Source organism: Heptranchias perlo, unplaced genomic scaffold, assembly GCF_035084215.1.
Source record: "Heptranchias perlo isolate sHepPer1 unplaced genomic scaffold, sHepPer1.hap1 HAP1_SCAFFOLD_394, whole genome shotgun sequence".
Classification (NCBI taxonomy): Eukaryota; Metazoa; Chordata; class Chondrichthyes; order Hexanchiformes; family Hexanchidae; genus Heptranchias; species Heptranchias perlo.
In genome coordinates this window covers 151,617-176,135 of record NW_027139406.1, presented here as the reverse complement: position 1 = coordinate 176,135, position 24,519 = coordinate 151,617, and the positions used below count along the sequence as shown (strand labels likewise).

The 24,519-nt window shown below is 49.8% G+C and overlaps 1 protein-coding gene across 1 annotated transcript in view; it reads left to right on the top strand.

Annotated features, from left to right (window-relative positions):
• LOC137312037 (collagen alpha-1(XI) chain-like) overlaps positions 1-24,519 on the top strand; it is a gene marked incomplete at both ends in the record, with an annotated part of 196,628 nt that overhangs the window by 21,242 nt on the left and 150,867 nt on the right. The window contains 3 exons of the mRNA XM_067978829.1: positions 11,494-11,613; positions 12,347-12,445; positions 14,579-15,043. Coding sequence (XP_067834930.1) covers positions 11,494-11,613; positions 12,347-12,445; positions 14,579-15,043 — 684 coding nt within the window. The remainder of the gene's footprint in view (positions 1-11,493; positions 11,614-12,346; positions 12,446-14,578; positions 15,044-24,519) is intronic.

Genomic DNA, 24,519 nt, shown 5'->3' with positions numbered 1-24,519 from the left:
CAATCTTCACATAATATATAATACAATCTTCACATAATATATAACACTCATTTGACCGAGTGTGGCACCAAGGAGCCCGAGTAAAATTGAAGTCAATGGGAATCAGGGGGAAAACTCTCCAGTGGCTGGAGTCATACCTCGCACAAAGGAAGATGGTAGTGGTTGTTGGAGGCCAATTATCTCAGCCACAGGACATTGCTGCAGGAGTTCCTCAGGGCAGTGTCCTAGGCCCAACCATCTTCAGCTGCTTCATCAATGACCTTCCCTCCATCATAAGGTCAGAAATGGGGATGCTCGCTGATGATTGCACAGTGTTCAGTTCCATTCGCAACCCCTCAAATAATGAAGCAGTCCGAGCCTGCATGCAGCAAGACCTGGACAACATCCAGGCTTGGGCTCATAAGTAGCAAGTAACATTCGCACCAGATAAGTGCCAGGCAATGACATCTCCAACAAGAGAGAGTCTAACCACCTCCCCTTGACATTCAACGGCATTACCATCGCCGAATCCCCCACCATCAACATCCTGGGGGTCACCATTGACCAGAAACTTAACTGGACCAGCCATATAAATACTGTGGCTACAAGAGCAGGTCAGAGGCTGGGTATTCTGCGGCGAGTGACTCACCTCCTGACTCCCCAAAGCCTTTCCACCATCTACAAGGCACAAGTCAGGAGTGTGATGGAATACTTTCCACTTGCCTGGATGAGTGCAGCTCCAACAACACTCAAGAAGCTCGACACCATCCAGGACAAAGCAGCCCGCTTGACTGGCACCCCATCCACCACCCTAAACATTCACTCCCTTCACCACCGGCGCACTGTGCCTGCAGTGTGCACCATCCACAGGATGCACTGCAGCAACTCGCCAAGGCTTCTTTGACAGCACCTCCCAAACCCACGACCTCTACCACCTAGAAGGACAAGAGCAGCAGGCACATGGGAACAACACCACCTGCACGTTCCCCTCCGAGTCACACACCATCCCGACTTGGAAATATATCGCCGTTCCTTCATTGTCGCTGGGTCAAAATCCTGGAACTCCCTTCCTAACAGCACTGTGGGAGAACCGTCACCACACGGACTGCAGCGGTTCAAGAAGGCGGCTCACCACCACCTTCTCAAGGGGCAATTAGGGATGGACAATAAATGCCGGCCTCGCCAGCGACGCCCACATCCCGTGAACGAATGAAAAAAAACTCACTTGACATAATATATAACACTAATTTCACTTGATATGTAACAAATCTTCATATAATATATAACATAAACTTTTGATAATATATGTCACAAACTTCATATAATATATAACGCAAATTTCACACAATGTCCTAAGTTGAGATTGTGATTTCTTCTTTCAGGGATATTTCAGTGGAAGTTTTTGACATTGGTGACTTGATGAAAATGTGTTGGGTTTGATCATGCCTTTGTGCGATGGTTTGATACGGCTGATACCCAATCAGCACCTCGGTTCACAGCTCTCCTCATTTTCATTTCCATTGACATCACTCGGGGAGATGTGGAACTCCCTCTCAATTCACTCCCTCATCACTCGGGGAGATGTGGAACTCCCTCCCAATTCACTCTCCCATCACTCGGGGGAGATGTGGAACTCCCTCCCAATTCACTCTCTCATCACTCGGGGGAGATGTGGAACTCCCTCCCAATTCACTCCCTCTCATCACTCGGGGAGATGTGGAACTCCCTCCCAATTCACTCTCTCATCACTCGGGGAGATGTGGAACTCCCTCCCAATTCACTCTCCCATCACTCGGGGAGATGTGGAACTCCCTCCCAATTCACTCCCTCATCACTCGGGGGAGATGTGGAACTCCCTCCCAATTCACTCTCCCATCACTCGGGGAGATGTGGAACTCCCTCCCAATTCACTCCCTCTCATCACTCGGGGGAGATGTGGAACTCCCTCCCAATTCACTCTCCCATCACTCGGGGGAGATGTGGAACTCCCTCCCAATTCACTATCTCATCACTCGGGGGAGATGTGGAACTCCCTCCCAATTCACTCTCTCTCATCACTCGGGGGAGATGTGGAACTCCCTCCCAATTCACTCTCCCATCACTCGGGGGAGATGTGGAATTCCCTCCCAATTCACTCTCTCTCATCACTCGGGGAGATGTGGAACTCCCTCCCAATTCACTCTCCCATCACTCGGGGGAGATGTGGAACTCCCTCCCAATTCACTCTCCCATCACTCGGGGGAGATGTGGAACTCCCTCCCAATTCACTCCCTCATCACTCGGGGGAGATGTGGAACTCCCTCCCAATTCACTCTCTCATCACTCGGGGGAGATGTGGAACTCCCTCCCAATTCACTCTCTCTCATCACTCGGGGAGATGTGGAACTCCCTCACAATTCACTCTCTCATCACTCGGGGGAGATGTGGAACTCCCTCCCAATTCACTCTCCCATCACTCGGGGGAGATGTGGAACTCCCTCCCAATTCACTCTCTCATCACTCGGGGGAGATGTGGAACTCCCTCCCAATTCACTCTCCCATCACTCGGGGGAGATGTGGAACTCCCTCCCAATTCACTCTCTCTCATCACTCGGGGAGATGTGGAACTCCCTCCCAATTCACTCTCTCATCACTCGGGGAGATGTGGAACTCCCTCCGAATTCACTCTCCCATCACTCGGGGAGATGTGGAACTCCCTCCCAATTCACTCTCTCATCACTCGGGGAGATGTGGAACTCCCTCCCAATTCACTCTCTCCCATCACTCGGGGGAGATGTGGAACTCCCTCCCAATTCACTCTCTCATCACTCGGGGGAGATGTGGAACTCCCTCCCAATTCACTCTCTCATCACTCGGGGGAGATGTGGAACTCCCTCCCAATTCACTCTCTCCCATCACTCGGGGAGATGTGGAACTCCCTCCCAATTCACTCTCTCATCACTCGGGGGAGATGTGGAACTCCCTCCCAATTCACTCTCTCATCACTCGGGGGAGATGTGGAACTCCCTCCCAATTCACTCCCTCATCACTCGGGGGAGATGTGGAACTCCCTCCCAATTCACTCTCCCATCACTCGGGGAGATGTGGAACTCCCTCCCAATTCACTCTCTCATCACTCGGGGGAGATGTGGAACTCCCTCCCAATTCACTCTCCCATCACTCGGGGGAGATGTGGAACTCCCTCCCAATTCACTCTCCCATCACTCGGGGAGATGTGGAACTCCCTCCCAATTCACTCTCTCCCATCACTCGGGGGAGATGTGGAACTCCCTCCCAATTCACTCCCTCATCACTCGGGGGAGATGTGGAACTCCCTCCCAATTCACTCTCTCATCACTCGGGGGAGGTGTGGAACTCCCTCCCAATTCACTCCCTCATCACTCGGGGGAGATGTGGAACTCCCTCCCAATTCACTCTCTCATCACTCGGGGGAGATGTGGAACTCCCTCCCAATTCACTCCCTCATCACTCGGGGGAGATGTGGAACTCCCTCCCAATTCACTCCCTCATCACTCGGGGGAGATGTGGAACTCCCTCCCAATTCACTCCCTCTCATCACTCGGGGGAGATGTGGAACTCCCTCCAAATTCACTCTCTCATCACTCGGGGAGATGTGGAACTCCCTCCCAATTCACTCTCTCATCACTCGGGGGAGATGTGGAACTCCCTCCCAATTCACTCTCCCATCACTCGGGGGAGATGTGGAACTCCCTCCCAATTCACTCTCTCATCACTCGGGGAGATGTGGAACTCCCTCCCAATTCACTCTCCCATCACTCGGGGAGATGTGGAACTCCCTCCCAATTCACTCCCTCATCACTCGGGGGAGATGTGGAACTCCCTCCCAATTCACTCTCCCATCACTCGGGGAGATGTGGAACTCCCTCCCAATTCACTCTCTCATCACTCGGGGGAGATGTGGAACTTCCTCCCAATTCACTCTCTCATCACTCGGGGGAGATGTGGAACTCCCTCCCAATTCACTCTCTCTCATCACTCGGGGAGATGTGGAACTCCCTCCCAATTCACTCTCTCTCATCACTCGGGGAGATGTGGAACTCCCTCCCAATTCACTCTCTCATCACTCGGGGGAGATGTGGAACTCCCTCCCAATTCACTCCCTCATCACTCGGGGAGATGTGGAACTCCCTCCCAATTCACTCTCTCCCATCACTCAGGGGAGATGTGGAACTCCCTCCCAATTCACTCTCTCATCACTCGGGGGAGATGTGGAACTCCCTCCCAATTCACTCTCCCATCACTCGGGGAGATGTGGAACTCCCTCCCAATTCACTCTCTCATCACTCGGGGGAGATGTGGAACTCCCTCCCAATTCACTCCCTCATCACTCGGGAGAGATGTGGAACTCCCTCCCAATTCACTCTCTCTCATCACTCGGGGGAGATGTGGAACTCCCTCCCAATTCACTCCCTCATCACTCGGGGGAGATGTGGAACTCCCTCCCAATTCACTCTCTCATCACTCGGGGGAGATGTGGAACTCCCTCCCAATTCACTCCCTCATCACTCGGGGAGATGTGGAACTCCCTCCCAATTCACTCTCTCTCATCACTCGGGGAGATGTGGAACTCCCTCCCAATTCACTCTCTCATCACTCGGGGAGATGTGGAACTCCCTCCCAATTCACTCTCTCTCATCACTCGGGGAGATGTGGAACTCCCTCCCAATTCACTCCCTCTCATCACTCGGGGAGATGTGGAACTCCCTCCCAATTCACTCTCTCATCACTCGGGGAGATGTGGAACTCCCTCCCAATTCACTCTCTCTCATCACTCGGGGAGATGTGGAACTCCCTCCCAATTCACTCCCTCATCACTCGGGGAGATGTGGAACTCCCTCCCAATTCACTCTCTCATCACTCGGGGGAGATGTGGAACTCCCTCCCAATTCACTCCCTCATCACTCGGGGGAGATGTGGAACTCCCTCCCAATTCACTCTCTCATCACTCGGGGAGATGTGGAACTCCCTCCCAATTCACTCTCTCTCATCACTCGGGGAGATGTGGAACTCCCTCCCAATTCACTCTCTCCCATCACTCGGGGAGATGTGGAACTCCCTCCCAATTCACTCTCTCATCACTCGGGGGAGATGTGGAACTCCCTCCCAATTCACTCTCTCATCACTCGGGAGAGATGTGGAACTCCCTCCCAATTCACTCTCTCATCACTCGGGGGAGATGTGGAACTCCCTCCCAATTCACTCTCTCATCACTCGGGGGAGATGTGGAACTCCCTCCCAATTCACTCCCTCTCATCACTCGGGGGAGATGTGGAACTCCCTCCCAATTCACTCTCTCTCATCACTCGGGGACATGTGGAACTCCCTCCCAATTCACTCTCTCATCACTCGGGGGAGATGTGGAACTCCCTCCCAATTCACTCCCTCATCACTCGGGGAGATGTGGAACTCCCTCCCAATTCACTCTCCCATCACTCGGGGAGATGTGGAACTCCCTCCCAATTCACTCTCCCCATCACTCGGGGAGATGTGGAACTCCCTCCCAATTCACTCTCTCACCACTCGGGGGAGATGTGGAACTCCCTCCCAATTCACTCTCCCATCACTCGGGGAGATGTGGAACTCCCTCCCAATTCACTCTCTCTCATCACTCGGGGGAGATGTGGAACTCCCTCCCAATTCACTCTCCCATCACTCGGGGAGATGTGGAACTCCCTCCCAATTCACTCTCTCATCACTCGGGGGAGATGTGGAACTCCCTCCCAATTCACTCTCCCATCACTCGGGGGAGATGTGGAACTCCCTCCCAATTCACTCTCCCATCACTCGGGGAGATGTGGAACTCCCTCCCAATTCACTCTCTCCCATCACTCGGGGGAGATGTGGAACTCCCTCCCAATTCACTCCCTCATCACTCGGGGGAGATGTGGAACTCCCTCCCAATTCACTCTCTCATCACTCGGGGGAGATGTGGAACTCCCTCCCAATTCACTCCCTCATCACTCGGGGGAGATGTGGAACTCCCTCCCAATTCACTCTCTCATCACTCGGGGGAGATGTGGAACTCCCTCCCAATTCACTCCCTCATCACTCGGGGGAGATGTGGAACTCCCTCCCAATTCACTCCCTCATCACTCGGGGGAGATGTGGAACTCCCTCCCAATTCACTCCCTCTCATCACTCGGGGGAGATGTGGAACTCCCTCCAAATTCACTCTCTCATCACTCGGGGAGATGTGGAACTCCCTCCCAATTCACTCTCTCATCACTCGGGGGAGATGTGGAACTCCCTCCCAATTCACTCCCTCATCACTCGGGGAGATGTGGAACTCCCTCCCAATTCACTCTCTCATCACTCGGGGAGATGTGGAACTCCCTCCCAATTCACTCTCTCATCACTCGGGGAGATGTGGAACTCCCTCCCAATTCACTCTCCCATCACTCGGGGAGATGTGGAACTCCCTCCCAATTCACTCCCTCATCACTCGGGGGAGATGTGGAACTCCCTCCCAATTCACTCTCCCATCACTCGGGGAGATGTGGAACTCCCTCCCAATTCACTCTCTCATCACTCGGGGGAGATGTGGAACTTCCTCCCAATTCACTCTCTCATCACTCGGGGGAGATGTGGAACTCCCTCCCAATTCACTCCCTCATCACTCGGGGAGATGTGGAACTCCCTCCCAATTCACTCTCCCATCACTCGGGGAGATGTGGAACTCCCTCCCAATTCACTCTCTCATCACTCGGGGGAGATGTGGAACTCCCTCCCAATTCACTCTCCCATCACTCGGGGGAGATGTGGAACTCCCTCCCAATTCACTCCCTCATCACTCGGGGAGATGTGGAACTCCCTCCCAATTCACTCTCTCCCATCACTCAGGGGAGATGTGGAACTCCCTCCCAATTCACTCTCTCATCACTCGGGGGAGATGTGGAACTCCCTCCCAATTCACTCTCCCATCACTCGGGGAGATGTGGAACTCCCTCCCAATTCACTCTCTCATCACTCGGGGGAGATGTGGAACTCCCTCCCAATTCACTCCCTCATCACTCGGGAGAGATGTGGAACTCCCTCCCAATTCACTCTCTCTCATCACTCGGGGGAGATGTGGAACTCCCTCCCAATTCACTCCCTCATCACTCGGGGGAGATGTGGAACTCCCTCCCAATTCACTCTCTCATCACTCGGGGGAGATGTGGAACTCCCTCCCAATTCACTCCCTCATCACTCGGGGAGATGTGGAACTCCCTCCCAATTCACTCTCTCTCATCACTCGGGGAGATGTGGAACTCCCTCCCAATTCACTCTCTCATCACTCGGGGAGATGTGGAACTCCCTCCCAATTCACTCTCTCTCATCACTCGGGGAGATGTGGAACTCCCTCCCAATTCACTCCCTCTCATCACTCGGGGAGATGTGGAACTCCCTCCCAATTCACTCTCTCATCACTCGGGGAGATGTGGAACTCCCTCCCAATTCACTCTCTCTCATCACTCGGGGAGATGTGGAACTCCCTCCCAATTCACTCCCTCATCACTCGGGGAGATGTGGAACTCCCTCCCAATTCACTCTCTCATCACTCGGGGGAGATGTGGAACTCCCTCCCAATTCACTCCCTCATCACTCGGGGGAGATGTGGAACTCCCTCCCAATTCACTCTCTCATCACTCGGGGAGATGTGGAACTCCCTCCCAATTCACTCTCTCTCTTCACTCGGGGAGATGTGGAACTCCCTCCCAATTCACTCTCTCCCATCACTCGGGGAGATGTGGAACTCCCTCCCAATTCACTCTCTCATCACTCGGGGGAGATGTGGAACTCCCTCCCAATTCACTCTCTCATCACTCGGGAGAGATGTGGAACTCCCTCCCAATTCACTCTCTCATCACTCGGGGGAGATGTGGAACTCCCTCCCAATTCACTCTCTCATCACTCGGGGGAGATGTGGAACTCCCTCCCAATTCACTCCCTCTCATCACTCGGGGGAGATGTGGAACTCCCTCCCAATTCACTCTCTCTCATCACTCGGGGACATGTGGAACTCCCTCCCAATTCACTCTCTCATCACTCGGGGGAGATGTGGAACTCCCTCCCAATTCACTCCCTCATCACTCGGGGAGATGTGGAACTCCCTCCCAATTCACTCTCCCATCACTCGGGGAGATGTGGAACTCCCTCCCAATTCACTCTCCCCATCACTCGGGGAGATGTGGAACTCCCTCCCAATTCACTCTCTCACCACTCGGGGGAGATGTGGAACTCCCTCCCAATTCACTCTCCCATCACTCGGGGAGATGTGGAACTCCCTCCCAATTCACTCTCTCTCATCACTCGGGAGAGATGTGGAACTCCCTCCCAATTCACTCCCTCATCACTCGGGGGAGATGTGGAACTCCCTCCCAATTCACTCTCCCATCACTCGGGGAGATGTGGAACTCCCTCCCAATTCACTCTCTCTCATCACTCGGGGGAGATGTGGAACTCCCTCCCAATTCACTCCCTCATCACTTGGGGGAGATGTGGAACTCCCTCCCAATTCACTCCCTCATCACTCGGGGGAGATGTGGAACTCCCTCCCAATTCACTCTCTCATCACTCGGGGGAGATGTGGAACTCCCTCCCAATTCACTCTCTCACCACTCGGGGGAGATGTGGAACTCCCTCCCAATTCACTCTCCCCATCACTCGGGGGAGATGTGGAACTCCCTCCCAATTCACTCTCCCCATCACTCGGGGAGATGTGGAACTCCCTCCCAATTCACTCTCTCACCACTCGGGGGAGATGTGGAACTCCCTCCCAATTCACTCCCTCATCACTCGGGGGAGATGTGGAACTCCCTCCCAATTCACTCTCTCCCATCACTCGGGGAGATGTGGAACTCCCTCCCAATTCACTCCCTCATCACTCGGGGGAGATGTGGAACTCCCTCCCAATTCACTCCCTCATCACTCGGGGGAGATGTGGAACTCCCTCCCAATTCACTCTCCCATCACTCGGGGAGATGTGGAACTCCCTCCCAATTCACTCTCTCTCATCACTCGGGGGAGATGTGGAACTCCCTCCCAATTCACTCTCTCATCACTCGGGGAGATGTGGAACTCCCTCCCAATTCACTCTCCCATCACTCGGGGAGATGTGGAACTCCCTCCCAATTCACTCTCTCCCATCACTCGGGGGAGATGTGGAACTCCCTCCCAATTCACTCTCTCATCACTCGGGGAGATGTGGAACTCCCTCCCAATTCACTCCCTCTCATCACTCGGGGAGATGTCGAACTCCCTCCCAATTCACTCCCTCTCATCACTCGGGGAGATGTGGAACTCCCTCCCAATTCACTCTCTCATCACTCGGGGGAGATGTGGAACTCCCTCCCAATTCACTCTCTCATCACTCGGGGAGATGTGGAACTCCCTCCCAATTCACTCTCTCTCATCACTCGGGGACATGTGGAACTCCCTCCCAATTCACTCCCTCATCACTCGGGGGAGATGTGGAACTCCCTCCCAATTCACTCTCCCATCACTCGGGGAGATGTGGAACTCCCTCCCAATTCACTCTCTCATCACTCGGGGACATGTGGAACTCCCTCCCAATTCACTCTCTCATCACTCGGGGGAGATGTGGAACTCCCTCCCAATTCACTCTCTCATCACTCGGGGGAGATGTGGAACTCCCTCCCAATTCACTCTCTCATCACTCGGGGAGATGTGGAACTCCCTCCCAATTCACTCTCTCTCATCACTCGGGGGAGATGTCGAACTCCCTCCCAATTCACTCCCTCTCATCACTCGGGGAGATGTGGAACTCCCTCCCAATTCACTCTCTCATCACTCGGGGGAGATGTGGAACTCCCTCCCAATTCACTCTCTCATCACTCGGGGAGATGTGGAACTCCCTCCCAATTCACTCTCTCATCACTCGGGGAGATGTGGAACTCCCTCCCAATTCACTCTCTCATCACTCGGGGAGATGTGGAACTCCCTCCCAATTCACTCTCTCATCACTCGGGGGAGATGTGGAACTCCCTCCCAATTCACTCCCTCTCATCACTCGGGGAGATGTGGAACTCCCTCCCAATTCACTCCCTCATCACTCGGGGGAGATGTGGAACTCCCTCCCAATTCACTCTCTCATCACTCGGGGAGATGTGGAACTCCCTCCCAATTCACTCTCTCATCACTCGGGGGAGATGTGGAACTCCCTCCCAATTCACTCTCTCATCACTCGGGGGAGATGTGGAACTCCCTCCCAATTCACTCCCTCTCATCACTCGGGGAGATGTCGAACTCCCTCCCAATTCACTCCCTCTCATCACTCGGGGACATGTGGAACTCCCTCCCAATTCACTCTCTCATCACTCGGGGGAGATGTGGAACTCCCTCCCAATTCACTCCCTCTCATCACTCGGGGGAGATGTGGAACTCCCTCCCAATTCACTCTCTCATCACTCGGGGGAGATGTGGAACTCCCTCCCAATTCACTCCCTCATCACTCGGTGGAGATGTGGAACTCCCTCCCAATTCACTCCCTCATCACTCGGGGGAGATGTGGAACTCCCTCCCAATTCACTCTCTCATCACTCGGGGAGATGTGGAACTCCCTCCCAATTCACTCCCTCATCACTCAGGGGAGATGTGGAACTCCCTCCCAATTCACTCTCCCATCACTCGGGGAGATGTGGAACTCCCTCCCAATTCACTCTCTCCCATCACTCGGGGGAGATGTGGAACTCCCTCCCAATTCACTCTCTCATCACTCGGGGAGATGTGGAACTCCCTCCCAATTCACTCTCTCATCACTCGGGGGAGATGTGGAACTCCCTCCCAATTCACTCTCTCATCACTCGGGGGAGATGTGGAACTCCCTCCCAATTCACTCCCTCTCATCACTCGGGGAGATGTCGAACTCCCTCCCAATTCACTCTCTCTCATCACTCGGGGACATGTGGAACTCCCTCCCAATTCACTCTCTCATCACTCGGGGGAGATGTGGAACTCCCTCCCAATTCACTCCCTCATCACTCGGGGGAGATGTGGAACTCCCTCCCAATTCACTCCCTCATCACTCGGGGGAGATGTGGAACTCCCTCCCAATTCACTCTCTCATCACTCGGGGAGATGTGGAACTCCCTCCCAATTCACTCCCTCATCACTCGGGGGAGATGTGGAACTCCCTCCCAATTCACTCTCTCATCACTCGGGGGAGATGTGGAACTCCCTCCCAATTCACTCCCTCATCACTCGGGGAGATGTGGAACTCCCTCCCAATTCACTCCCTCATCACTCGGGGAGATGTGGAACTCCCTCCCAATTCACTCTCTCCCATCACTCGGGGAGATGTGGAACTCCCTCCCAATTCACTCTCTCTCGGTTTACACCATCGGATGGAGTCGAGATCTGACTCTCCTTCGCTTTGATTGCCTCTACACATTTTCGTCTCCTTCAGTATGTGGAATGGTTGAGGCTCCTGAGCTAAACCTCCCCTGAGTTGCTACTAACATAACTCTGATTCCATTTTCCCCCACAATACAGTCTGCCCCGGAAGAAACACTGGAATATGACTATGATTATACTGATGGAGACTTTGTAGAGTTTTCCTATCAACCAACTGAGGAAAAGTCGTCATTGGAAGGGGCAGAATTGCCAGCTGAGGTAACCCAGAGACCAGATCCCAGTCTCTAGCATGGTCTGTTGTCCTTGTGCATCCAGTCTCCAACTGTGCCTCATCATCTCGCTCATTCTCTCGTCATCTCATCAGACATGTCATTCTCTGTTTCTCCATAGCAACCCCTGTCTCCCTCCCTCCCTCATTCCCTCCCCTCCCTCTCCTCTCCTCCCTCCCTCCCTCAATCACTGCCTTTTTTTATATAGGTTAGACGAGCGGAACCATTTGGAAATGCCGCCCGCAGTGTCTCCCGCTGCCTCGGGCCTCGGGCCTCTCTTCATGCTTCTCGTTTCTGTTTCTCTGCCATCATTTATTTATGTTTTTTTCCCATTCCATCTTTCACCACATTTTTCAGAAAAAGAAACCCATTTCACTCATCAAAAAGAAGACGGATGCTGGACAAACTAAAACTGAGAGCATGTCGACAAAGATTACCTCCAAAAAATCATTTACAGTTCAGAAGAGGAAGCAAGAACTGTCTAGTGACCAAACAAGTTCAAAGCTCAAGATTGGGGCAAAGGTAGAAAAAAAACAATCAAGATCTTTCTCCAAGTCAAGACTGGAAGATCTCTGATGACCCTTAACCCCCCCCATCACTTCTAATCAACTCTGGCAATAAATGTTGATTTCAATCATGATTCATCTCCTGACCCTTTCAAGATGTACCCTTAACTAAACAGTGTTCTTTTTGTCTCTCTTGTTACCTCTGATTGAGTTTAGGCCGTGAACAATGTTCTACCAGAGCAGACGGTTGAGGAAAACTATTACGAGACCTACGAAGAGACAACTAGCTCGGCCGTCAGGGAGAAAGCAAACGAGGTAAAAACGAAAGTATTGGAAGGGGGGAGTGGTTCTCAGTGTGTCTTGTCACAGCTGCCGCACCTCATAAGAGTCTCTGTCCCGTCAGTCCCCGTCAATCCGTACCTTGCGGAGCACTGCCATTCTCACATCAGCCCGTCCGCTCCTCGTGTGTTCTGTTGAGAAGTTTGAGAGAGTCACCCATCGCAGAGGCGGAGATAGGTTTGGAGATCTGAACCCGACTTTAGTTGCATCGCGTGAATATCGCTGGAGGGGACAGGGCCATTTCGGTTAAAAAAAAAAATGTCAACTTCTCAAGATGGAAGTGTTGAGTGTGTCCAGATATCAGAGTAGGTCATCGGCAGGGCATCAAGACCCGGAGATTCACTCAGTGCTGAGGCCCGGAAATCACACTGCTCTGAAATCACCAAACCCACCTGCAGCCCGACTTTTTTGAACTCGCCTGAGTGCTAAAGCTTGATCTGCCTTTTTACTTTCAGTTGCCGATAACGTTGTGAATTTTAAGCAATTTTTATTTTATGTTTTCACAATCCGCTGTTCGCGTTGGATTTTGCCAGTGACAAATTCACCAATTTGTTCTATGAAAATCCACTTCCTGGACTTTTTGTTTTCCAGAATTTGCTGATTCTATTTAACATAATGGTAAATGTGAATCTGTGCGAGAGGCAATGACCCAATAGTGTGGAATTCTTTAACGTTTATTTGACTTTGTTTGATTCGGTACGTCTTATGTTGAGTTTTGCTGCTCTCGATACTGATTGGGAGAAGGTTTTGAAACTTGCAGCAGGAACACAGGAACAGGAGGAGGCCATTCAGCCCCTCGAGCCTGTTCCACCATTCATTGGAACATAGGAACAGGATTGAATTCGATCACGGCTGGGCCATACCTCAACCCCATTTCCCCGCCTTTGCTCCGTATCCCTCGATACCCAACAAAAATCCATCGATCTCAGTCTTGAAAGCTCCAATTGACCCCCAGCACCCACAGCCTTTTGGGGGAGAGAGTTCCAGATTCCCACTCCCCTTTGTGTGAAGAAATGCTGCCTGACATCACCCCTGAACGGCCGAGCTCCAATTTTAAGATTATTCCCCCTTGTCCAGGACTCTCCTCACCTGCAGCAGCAACGCAAAGTGAAAAACTTCACACTGACACGACAATTACTCCCTTATCTCTAGCACAACCCCAACTATGGAATGTGTGGGATGTGCCTCATGATGAGCTACCCCTTGGTTTCTGAACTCACTAAGTGGGGTTTGTCCACATGGAAATTCCATATCAGGCCCTATTTTTTGTAGGATTCTCCCTAGTTTGATTTGGACACTGTTCATAGAATTACGTGGAATTTACAGCACAAAAACAGGCCATTCGGCCCAACAGGACCATGCCAGTATTTATGCTCCACACGAGCCTCCTCCCTCCCTTCTTCATCTCACCCGATCACCGTAATCTTCAGTGGAGTGATGGGTCAGCTGCTCAAAGTCAGAACTGATTTTCCAAGAGATTTGCCTTTGCAGGTAAAAAGTTGATCCATCCCAGAAATGTTTCAAAGGAATTAAGATTCAGATGTTAGACAAGATGACAGGAAGTGGTCGAGAGGCTTTAATTGAGCTGCGTTACGTGGCTTTTTAAAGCATTTGACCGTTGAGCGTTCTCACTTTTCTTTCAAAGAAACCAAATTCGTTGAAAACTGAAATCAAACAAAGCAGAATAAAGTTACAAATTGTGAGTCAGACATTGCCTCCATGCTTGCTCGCAAAGACTGCCAAGAGATGAATATATCCGTATTCCCTATTCATTTCACCTGATTGGCGCTGTGCTTAGGAATGAATGGTTATTCCTTCTAGTTTATACAATTCCGACGTTGGGATCGGTCTTGCTGTTTTATATTCTCGTCCTTTTCAAAGAGTCCAACACGATTACCGATTCAGATAAACACTGTAATCTGTAGTCAGGCTATTGTACAAAAGATAATTATTGTCCTGATTCATTCAAGAGCCACACTAGACTACGGGATCTTCCATCTCTTTGGCTTCTTTGCATTGCAGCGTATTGTAGTCTCGAGCTATAGCTTCGCTAACACAATGCTCATTCTCCTCTCTCAAACACTGTGCCCTTCACTTGGATAAAATAAGACAAATATTGAAGAGGAATATAAAGAGGAATACTCGCCCAGTGAGGATTATTATCATGAAAAGAAAGAGACTGAGGAAAAGGAGTATGACCCCAATGTGTATGACCCCAACGAGTACGATTTCAAAGAGTATGGTGTCAATGAATATGACCTCAACGGGTATGATGTCAAAGAGCATGACCTCAAGGAGCATGACCTCAACGGGTATGATGTCAAAGAGCATGACCTCAAGGAGCATGACCTCAAGGAGCATGACCTCAACGAGTATGACCTCACCGGGCACAATGCCAAAGGATCTGCCACCAACGAACATGACTTCAAAGCGTACGATGTTGACTATGATCCCAATGAATACGACCCCAAACATTATGGTGACGAATATTACTATGAAATCACAGAGTATGAGGATAAAGATGAAACGACCGCTGGGGAGAAGGTTGGTCCAGGGGTAGCGGCTGAGATCAGTGTAAGTTCACACAGAGTCCCCATCGCATGCTTTCATTGACATTCTTTTGCATTTTTAATAATTAATTTGACTTTCAAAAAAGATAAAGGTGGTGCCTCCAGCTCCCAGCAACGGTCAAAGTTACTCCCACAAATCCGAGCTTATCCAGAGACACCAGGGGAGAGGGGACTTTAATTCCTCAGATTCCAGCGCAGTATTTTCCCCCAGTTAGTGAAAGGATCAGAGAGTCAGCGTCCATCTTAAAACTGTGTTTGATTGGTCAATAGTCACAAAGTGTTTGATTGGTCAACGGTTATGCAGTGTGCGATTGGTCAATAGTCACAAAGTGTGTGATTGGTCAATGGTCATGCAGTGTGTGATTGGTCAATGGTCACGCAGTGTGTGATTGGTCAATGGTCATGCAGTGTGTGATTGGTCAATAGTCACAAAGTGTGTGATTGGTCAATGGTCATGCAGTGTGTGATTGGTCAATGGTCATGCAGTGTGTGATTGGTCAGTGGTCATGCAGTGTGTGATTGGTCAATGGTCATGCAGTGTGTGATTGGTCAATGGTCATGCAGTGTGTGATTGGTCAATGATGTGGAGATGCCGGTGATGGACTGGGGTTGACAATTGTAAACAATTTTACAACACCAAGTTATAGTCCAGCAATTTTATTTTAAATTCACAAGCTTTCGGAGGCTACCTCCTTCCTCAGGTGAACGATGCGGAAAATTTTCCGCATCGTTCACAATTTTCCGCATCGTTCACCTGAGGAAGGAGGTAGCCTCCGAAAGCTTGTGAATTTAAAATAAAATTGCTGGACTATAACTTGATTGGTCAATGGTCATGCAGTGTGTGATTGGTCAATGGTCATGCAGTGTGTGATTGGTCAATGGTCATGCAGTGTGTGATTGGTCAATGGTCATGCAGTGTGTGATTGGTCAATGGTCACGAATAACTATTAATGAAAATGAAAGCAAGAATTTGCATTTATAAAGTGCCTATCTCAATTCCTCAGGACGCCCCAAAGTGTTTTACAGCCATTTTGGCACTTTTGAAGTCCAGTCACTGCTGGAAATGCAGCAGCTAATTTGCACACAGCAAGATCCCATAAACAGCAATATGATAACGGTCTGTTTTTCAGTGATGTTGGTTGAGGGATAAATATTGACCTGGACACCAGGGAGAGCTCCCCCCTGCTCTTCTTCACATAGCGGCCGTGGGATCTTAAACATCCACCTTGGTTTAATATCTCAGCCGAAAGACGGCTCCTCCAACAGTGCAGCACTCCCTCAGTACTGACCCTCCGACAGTGCAGCACTCCCTCAGTACTGACCCTCCAACAGTGCAGCACTCCCTCAGTACTGACCCTCCGACAGTGCAGCACTCCCTCAGTACTGACCCTCCGACAGTGCAGCGCTCCCTCAGTACTGACCCTCCGACAGTGCAGCACTCCCTCAGTACTGACCCTCCGACAGTGCAGCACTCCCTCAGTACTGACCCTCCGACAGTGCGGCTCTCCCTCAGTACTGACCCTCCGACAGTGCAGTGCTCCCTCAGTACTGACCCTCCGACAGTGCAGCGCTCCCTTAGTACTGACCCTCCGACAGTGCAGCACTCCCTCAGAACTGACCCTCCGACAGTGCAGCGCTCCCTCAGTACTGACCCTCCGACAGTGCAGCGCTCCCTCAGTACTGACCCTCCGACAGTGCAGCACTCCCTCAGCACTGACCCTCCGACAGTGCAGCGCTCCCTCAGTACTGACCCTCCGACAGTGCAGCACTCCCTCAGTACTGACCCTCCGACAGTGCAGCACTCCCTCAGCACTGACCCTCCGACAGTGCAGCGATCCCTGTACTGAGAGAGCCAGCCTGGATTTTGTGCTTAAGTCTCTGGAGTGAGATTTGAACCCACGACCTGCGACTGCTGCCCACTGAGACACGGCCGACACACAGCACTCACTGCCTGTTGACCACTCCCTCCTTATGTTCAGTTAATGTTGGATGAGCTGTGTTCTCGGTATCACTGCAAAGACGTTGTAATACATTACTCTGATCTCGTACATGGTGGGCATTCCAGACCTCCCGGTGCCTTGCGCTAGTGAGTACAGAAATAGGAGGATTGAGCAGATGGATGCATGGCTGGAGAGATGGTGCAGGAGGGAGGGACCGGTTCTGGGGGAGGTGGGACCTGTACAGGCCGGACGGGTTGCACCTCAACAGGGCCGGGACCAATATCCTCGCGGGGAGGTTCACTTGTGCTGTCGGGGAGGGTTTAAACTAGCTTGGCAGGGGGTTGGGAACCTGAGCGTGGATTCAGAAGGGATAAAGTCAGAACTGGAAATGGAAGGCAGAAAACTAGTGAGTGAGTGTGGAAGGCAGAGGGAAGTTACTTTAGCAATGTGTTGGACATGTGGACACTGGAGCTGACCAGGAACTGTGCAGGCATATTACAGATAGCAGGTTACTGCTGTGGCCTCTATCTAACCAGGTGTATTACAGTTGTAGATAGCAGCTTACACTGACTGATGTGGACTTGACTTAACCAGGCATTGGACTAGTTAGAAACTAGACAACAAAGGAGTTTGGCAGTGGTTAATGGTATTTACCTCAATGCATGGAGTCTAGTGAATAAGGTGGATGAGCTGAGGACACAGATAGACACGTGGCAGTACGATATCATAACTATCACTGAAACATGGCTTAAAGAGGGGCAGGAATGGCAGCTCAACGTTCCTGGTTACAGGGTTTTCAGACGAGATGGAGAGGGAGATAAAGAAGGAGGGGGTGGCAATATTGGTTAAAGAAACAATTACGGCTGTGAGGAGGGATGATATGTTAGAAGGATCATCAAATGAGGCCTTATGGGTTGAGCTAAAGAACAAAAAAGGGGCAGTCACACTGCTGGGAGTGAACTATAGACCCCCCAAACAGTCAGAGGGAGATAGAGGAGCAAATATGGAGGCAAATTTCTGAGAAGTGCAAAAACAGTCGGGCAGTAATAGTCGGGGATTTAAACAACCCGAATATTAACTGGGATAGAATCAGTGTAAAAGGTATCGAGGGAGCAGAATTCTTAAATTGCATTCAGGAGAACTTTTTTAGCCAGTACGTAGCGAGCCCAACAAGAGGGGGGGCAGTTCTGGATTTAGTTTTAGGGAATGAAACTGGGCAGGTGGAAGGAGTATCAGTGGGAGAGCATTTTTGTGGTGGTGAACATAATTCAGTTAGATTTAGCCTAGTTATGGAAAAGGACAAAGATAGAACAGGGGTGAAAGTTTGAAATTGGGGAAAGGCCAATTTTACTGAGCTGTGAAGTGATTTAGCAAAAGTGGAACTGGAAACAGCGACTTGAAGGTAAATCAGTGTCAGAGCAGTGGGAGAGATTCAAAGGGGGAGATTCAAGGGGTTCAGAGTAAACATGTTCCCACAAAGAGAAAGGGAGGGGCTGACAAATCTACAGCCCCCTGGATGACAAGGAGCATTCAGGGTAAGATCAGGCAGAAAAGGGAAGCTTATATCAGACACCGAGAGCTCAACACTGCAGAAAGCCGAGAGGAGACTAGAAAGTGCAGGGGTGAAATTAAAAAGGAAATTAGGAAAGCAAAGAGAGGGCATGAAAAAATACTGGTGAGTAAAATCAAGGAAAACCCAAAAATGTTTTATAAATACATAAAGATCAGGAGGATAACTAAGGAAAGACTGGGGCCTATTCGAGGCCAAAAAAGGTAACCTGTGTGTGGAGGTGCATGATGTGGGGATGGTTCTTAGTGATTACTTTGATTCTGTCTTCACAAAAGAATAATAATATCATAGAAAGGTTACAGCACGGAAGGAGGCCATTCGACCCATCGAGTCCGTTCAGGCTCTCTGCGAGAGCAATCCAGCGAGTCCCACTCCCCCGCCCTTTCCCCGTAGCCCTGCATTAATTTTCCTTTCAAGTACTTATCCAGTTCCCTTTTGAAGGCCATGATTGAATCTGCCTCCACCACCCCCTCGGGCAGTTCATTCCAGATCAGAACCACTCGCTGTGTAAAAAAGTTTTTCCTCATGTCACCTTTGGTTCTTTTGCCAATCAACTTAAATCTGTGTCCTCTGGTTCTTGACCCTTCCGCCAATGGGGACAGTTTCTCTCTATCTACTCTGTCTGGACCCTTCATGATTTTAAACACCTCGATCAAATCTCCTCTCAACCATCTCTGTTCCAAGGAGAACAACCCCAGCTTCTCCAGTCTGTCCACGTAACTAAAGTCCCTCATCCCTGGAACCATAGTAGTAAATCTAAGGTGCGGTGCTCAGAACTGGACACAATACTCCAGTTGTGGTCGAACCAGTGTTTTATAAAGGTTCATCGTGATTTCCATACTTTTGTACTCTGTGCCTCTATTTATAAAGCCCAGGATCCCGTATGCTTTTTTAACCGCTTTCTCAACCTGCCCTGCCACCTTCAACGACCTGTGCACATACACCCCCAGATCTCTCTGTTCCTGTACCCCTTTTAGAATTGTGCCCTCTAGTTTATATTGCCTCTCCTCGTTCTTTCTGCTAAAATGTATCACTTTGCACTTCTTTGCTTTAAATTTCATCTGCCACGTGTCCGCCCATGCCACCAGCCTGTCTATATCCTCTTGAAGTCTATCACTGTCCCCCTCACTGTTTACTACACTTCCAAATTTTGTATCGTCTGCAAATTTTGAAATTGTGCCCTGTACACCCAAGTCCAAGTCATTAATATATATCAAGAAAAGCAGTGGTCCCAGCACTGACCCCTGGGGAACACCACTGTACACCTCCCTCCAGTCCGAAAAACAACCGTTCACCACTACTCTCTGTTTCCTGTCACTTAGCCAATTCTGTATCCATGTTACTACTGCCCCCTTTACTCCATGGGCTGCAATCTTGATGATAAACCTACCGTGCGGCACTTTATCAAATGCCTTTTGAAAGTCCATATACATCACATCAACTGCATTGCCCTCATCGACCCTCTCTGTTACCTCATCAAAAAACTCTATCAAGTTAGTTAAACACAATTTGCCTTTAACAAATCCGTGCTGGTTTTCCCTAATTAATCCACATTTGTCCAAGTGAGTGCTAATTCTATCCCGGATTATCGTTTCTAAAAGTTTCCCCACCACTGAGGTTAATCTGACCGGCCTGTAGTTGCTGGGTTTATCCTTACACCCTTTTTTGAACAAGGGTGTAACATTTGCAATTCTCCAGTCCTCTGGCACCACCCCTGTATCTAAGGATGTTTGGAAGATTATGGCCAGTACCTCCGCAATTTCCACCCTTACTTCCCTCAGCAACCGAGGATGCATCCCATCCGGACCGGGTGACTTATCTACTTTAAGTACAGCCAGTCTTTCTAGTACCTTTTCTCTATCAATTTTTAGCCCATCCAGTATCTCATCTATATCTTCATTTACTGAGACTCTGGCAGCATCTTCTTCCTTGGTAAAGACAGATGCAAAGTTCTCATTTAGTACCTCGGCCATGCCCTCTGCCTCCATGAGCAGATCTCCTTTTTGGTCCCTAATCGGCCCCACCTCTCCTCTTACTACCCGTTTACTGTTTACATGCCTGTAGAAGACTTCTGGATTCCCTTTTATGTTGGCTCCCAGTCTATTCTCATACTCTCTCTTTGCCCCTCTTATTTCCTTTTTCACTTCCCCTCTGAACTTTCTATATTCAGCCTGGTTCTCACTTGTGTTATCAACCTGACATCTCTCATACGCCCCCGTTTTTTCCACTTCAGCTTACTCTCTATCTCATTCGTCATCCAGGGAGCTCTGGCTTTAGTTGCCCCTTTCCCCCTCGTGAGAATGTACCCAGACTGTACCCGATCCATCTCCTCCTTAAAGGCTGCTCACTGTTCGATTACAGTTTTGCCTGTCGATCTGTGATTCCAAGAGAGGGACGATACAGACATTGTAATTAAGGAGGAGGAGTGTGAAATATTGGATGGAATAAACATAGAGAGAGAGGAAGTATTAAGGGGATTAGCATCTTTGAAAGTTGGATTGGTGATGGGCAATAAAAGCTGGCCTTGCCAGCAACGCCTACATCACATGAACGAATAAATAAATAAATAAATAAATCACCAGGCCCGGATGAAATGTATCCCAGGCTGTTAAGAGAAGCCAGGGAGGAAATAGCGGAGACTCTGACCATCATTTTCCAATCCTCCCTGGATACAGGCGAGGTGCCGGAGGATTGGAGGACTGCTCACATTGTACCGTTGTTTAAAAAGGGAGCGAGGGATAGACCGAGTAATTACAGGCCAGGCAGTCTAACCTCGGGGGTGGGCAAATTACTGGAATCAATTCTGAGGGACAGGATAAACTGTCATTTAGAAAGGCACGGATTAATCAAGGACAGTCAGCATGGATTTGTTAAGGGAAGGTCGTGTCTGACTAACTTGATTGAATTTTTTGAGGATGTAACAAGGAGGGTCGATGAGGGTAGTGCGTTTGATGTAGTCTACATGGACTTTAGCAAGGCTTTTGACAAGGCCCCACATGGCAGACTGGTCAAAAAAGTAAAAGTCCATGGGATCCAAGGGAATGTGGCAAGTTGGATCTAAAATTGTCTCAGTGGCAGGAAGCAAAGGGTAATGGTCGACGGGTGTTTTTGCAACTGGGAGGCTGTTTCCAGTGGGGTCCCGCAGGGCTCAGCACTGGGTCCCTTGCTTTTTGTGATATATATTAATGATTTAGACCTAAATGTAAGGGGCATGATTAAGAAGTTTGCAGATGATACAAAAATTGTCCGTGTGGTTGATAGTGAGGAGGAAAGCTGTAGACTGCAGGAAGATATCAATGGACTGGTCAGGTGGGCAGAAAAGTGGCAAATGGAATTCAATCTGGAGAAGTGTGAGGTAATGCATTTGGGGAGGGCAAACAAGGCAAGGGAATACACAATAAATGGGAGGATACTGAGAGGTGTAGAGGAAGTGAGGGACCTTGGAGTGCATGTCCACAGGTCCCTGAAGGTAGCAGGACAGGTAGATAAGGTGGTTAATAAGGCAAACGGGATACTTTCCTTTATTAGCTGAGGCATAGAATATAATGGGTAGTAAGAGGAGGGGTGGGGTCGATTACGGACCAAAAAGGAGATCTACTCATGGAGGCAGTGGGCATGGCTGAGGTACTAAATGTGTACTTTGCATCTGACTTTAACAGGGAAGAAGATGCTGCCAGAGTCTCAGTAAAGGAAGATGTAGTTGAGATACTGGATGGGCTAAAAATTGATAAAGAGGTGGTACTAGAAAGGCTGGCTGTATTTAAAGTAGATAAGTCACCCGGTCCGGATGGGATGCATCCTAGGTTGCTGAGGGAAGTAAGGGTGGAAATTGCGGAGGTACTGGCCATAATCTTCCAAACATCCTTAGATACAGGGGTGGTGCCAGAGGACTGGAGAATTGCAAATGTTACACCCTTGTTCAAAAAAGGGTGTAGGGATAAACCCAGCAACTACAGGCCGGTCAGTTTAACCTCAGTGGTGGGGAAACTTTTAGAAACGATAATCCAGGACAGAATTAACAGTCACTTGGACGAGTGAGGATTGATTGGGGAAAACCAGCACGGATTTGTTAAAGGCAAATCGTGTTTAACTAACCTGATAGAGTTTTTTGATGAGGTAACAGAGAGTGTAGATGAGGGCAATGCGGTTGATGTGATGTATATGGACTTTCAAAAGGCATTTGATAAAGTGCTGCATAATAGGCTTGTCATCAAGATTGCGGCCCATGGAATAAAGGGGGCAGTAGCAACATGGATACAGAATTGGCTAAGTGACAGGAAACAGAGAGTAGTGGTGAACGGTTGTTTTTCAGACTGGAGGGAGGTGTACAGTGGTGTTCCCCAGGGGTCGGTGCTGGGACCACTGCTTTTCTTGATATATATTAATGACTTGGACTTGGGTGTACAGGGCACAATTTCAAAATTTGCAGATGACACTAAGCTTGGAAGTGTAGTGAACAGTGAGGAGGATAGTGATAGACTTCAAGAGGATATAGACAGGCTGGTGGAATGGGCGGACATGTGGCAGATGAAATTTAACGCAGAGAAGTGCAAAACGATATGTTTTGTCAGGAAGAATGAGGAGAGGCAATATAAACTAAATGGTACAATTCTAAAGTGGGTGCAGGAACAGAGATATATAACAGAGGGTATATGTGCACAAATCACTGAAGGTGGCAGGTTTTTTTTATTCATTCATGGGATGTGGGCATCGCTGGCGAGGCCAGCATTTATTGCCCATCCCTAATTGCCCCTTGAGAAGGTGGTGGTGAGCCGCCTTCTTGAACCGCTGCAGTCCGTGTGGTGAAGGTTCTCCCTTGTTGAGAAAGCTGTGAAAGTGGTTAAAAAAGTATAAGGGATCCTGGGCTTTATAAATAGAGGCACAGAGTACAAAAGCAAGGAAGTCATGATGAACCTTTATAAAACACTGGTTCGACCACAACTGGAGTATTGTGTCCAGTTCTGAGCACCGCACTTTAGGAAAGATGTGAAGGCCTTAGAGAGGGTGCAGAAGAGATTTACTAGAATGATTCCAGGGATGAGGGACTTTAGTTACGTGGATAGACTGGAGAAGCTGGGGTTGTTCTCCTTGGAACAGAGACGGTTGAGAGGAGATTTGATCGAGGTATTCAAAATCATGAAAGGTCTAGACAGAGTAGATAGAGAGAAACTGTTCCCATTGGTGGAAGGGTCAAGGACCAGAGGACACAGATTTAAGGTGATTGGCGAAAGGATCAAAGGTGACATGAGGAAACACTTTTTTACGCAGTGAGTTGTTCTGATCTGGAATGCGCTGCCTGAAAGGGCGGTCGAGGCAGATTCAATCATGGCCTTCAAAAAGGGAATTGGAGAAATACTTGAAGAGAAAAGATTTGCTGGGAAAGAGCGGGGGAATGGGACCAGCTGGATTGCTCTTACAAAGAGCCAGCACAGGCTCGATGGGCCGAATGGCCTCCTTCTGTCCTGTAATGATGCTATGATTCTATGGTAAGAGCAGGGAGGTTTCGCTGGAACTGTATAAAACACTAGTTAGGCCACAGCTTAAGTACTGTGTACAGTTCTGGTCACCACATTACAGGAAGGATGTGATTGCACTAGAGAGGGTGCAGAGGAGATTTACGAGGATGTTGCCAGGACTGGAGAATTTTAGCTATGATGACAGATTGGACAGGCTGGGGTTATTTTCTTTGGAACAGAGGAGGCTGAGGGGAGATTTAATTGAGGTATAAAATTAAGAGGGGCCGAGATAGAGTGGATAGGAAGGACCTATTTCCTTTAGCAGAGGGGTCAGTGACCGGGGGGCATAGATTCAAAGTGATTGGTAGAAGGATTAGAGGGGGGGTTGAGAAGATTTTTCACCCAGAGGGTGGTGGGGGGTCTGGAACTCACTGCCTGAGAGGGTGGGAGAGGCAGAAACCCTCAACTCATTTACAAAGTACCTGGATGTGCCCCTGAAGTGCCGTAACCCACA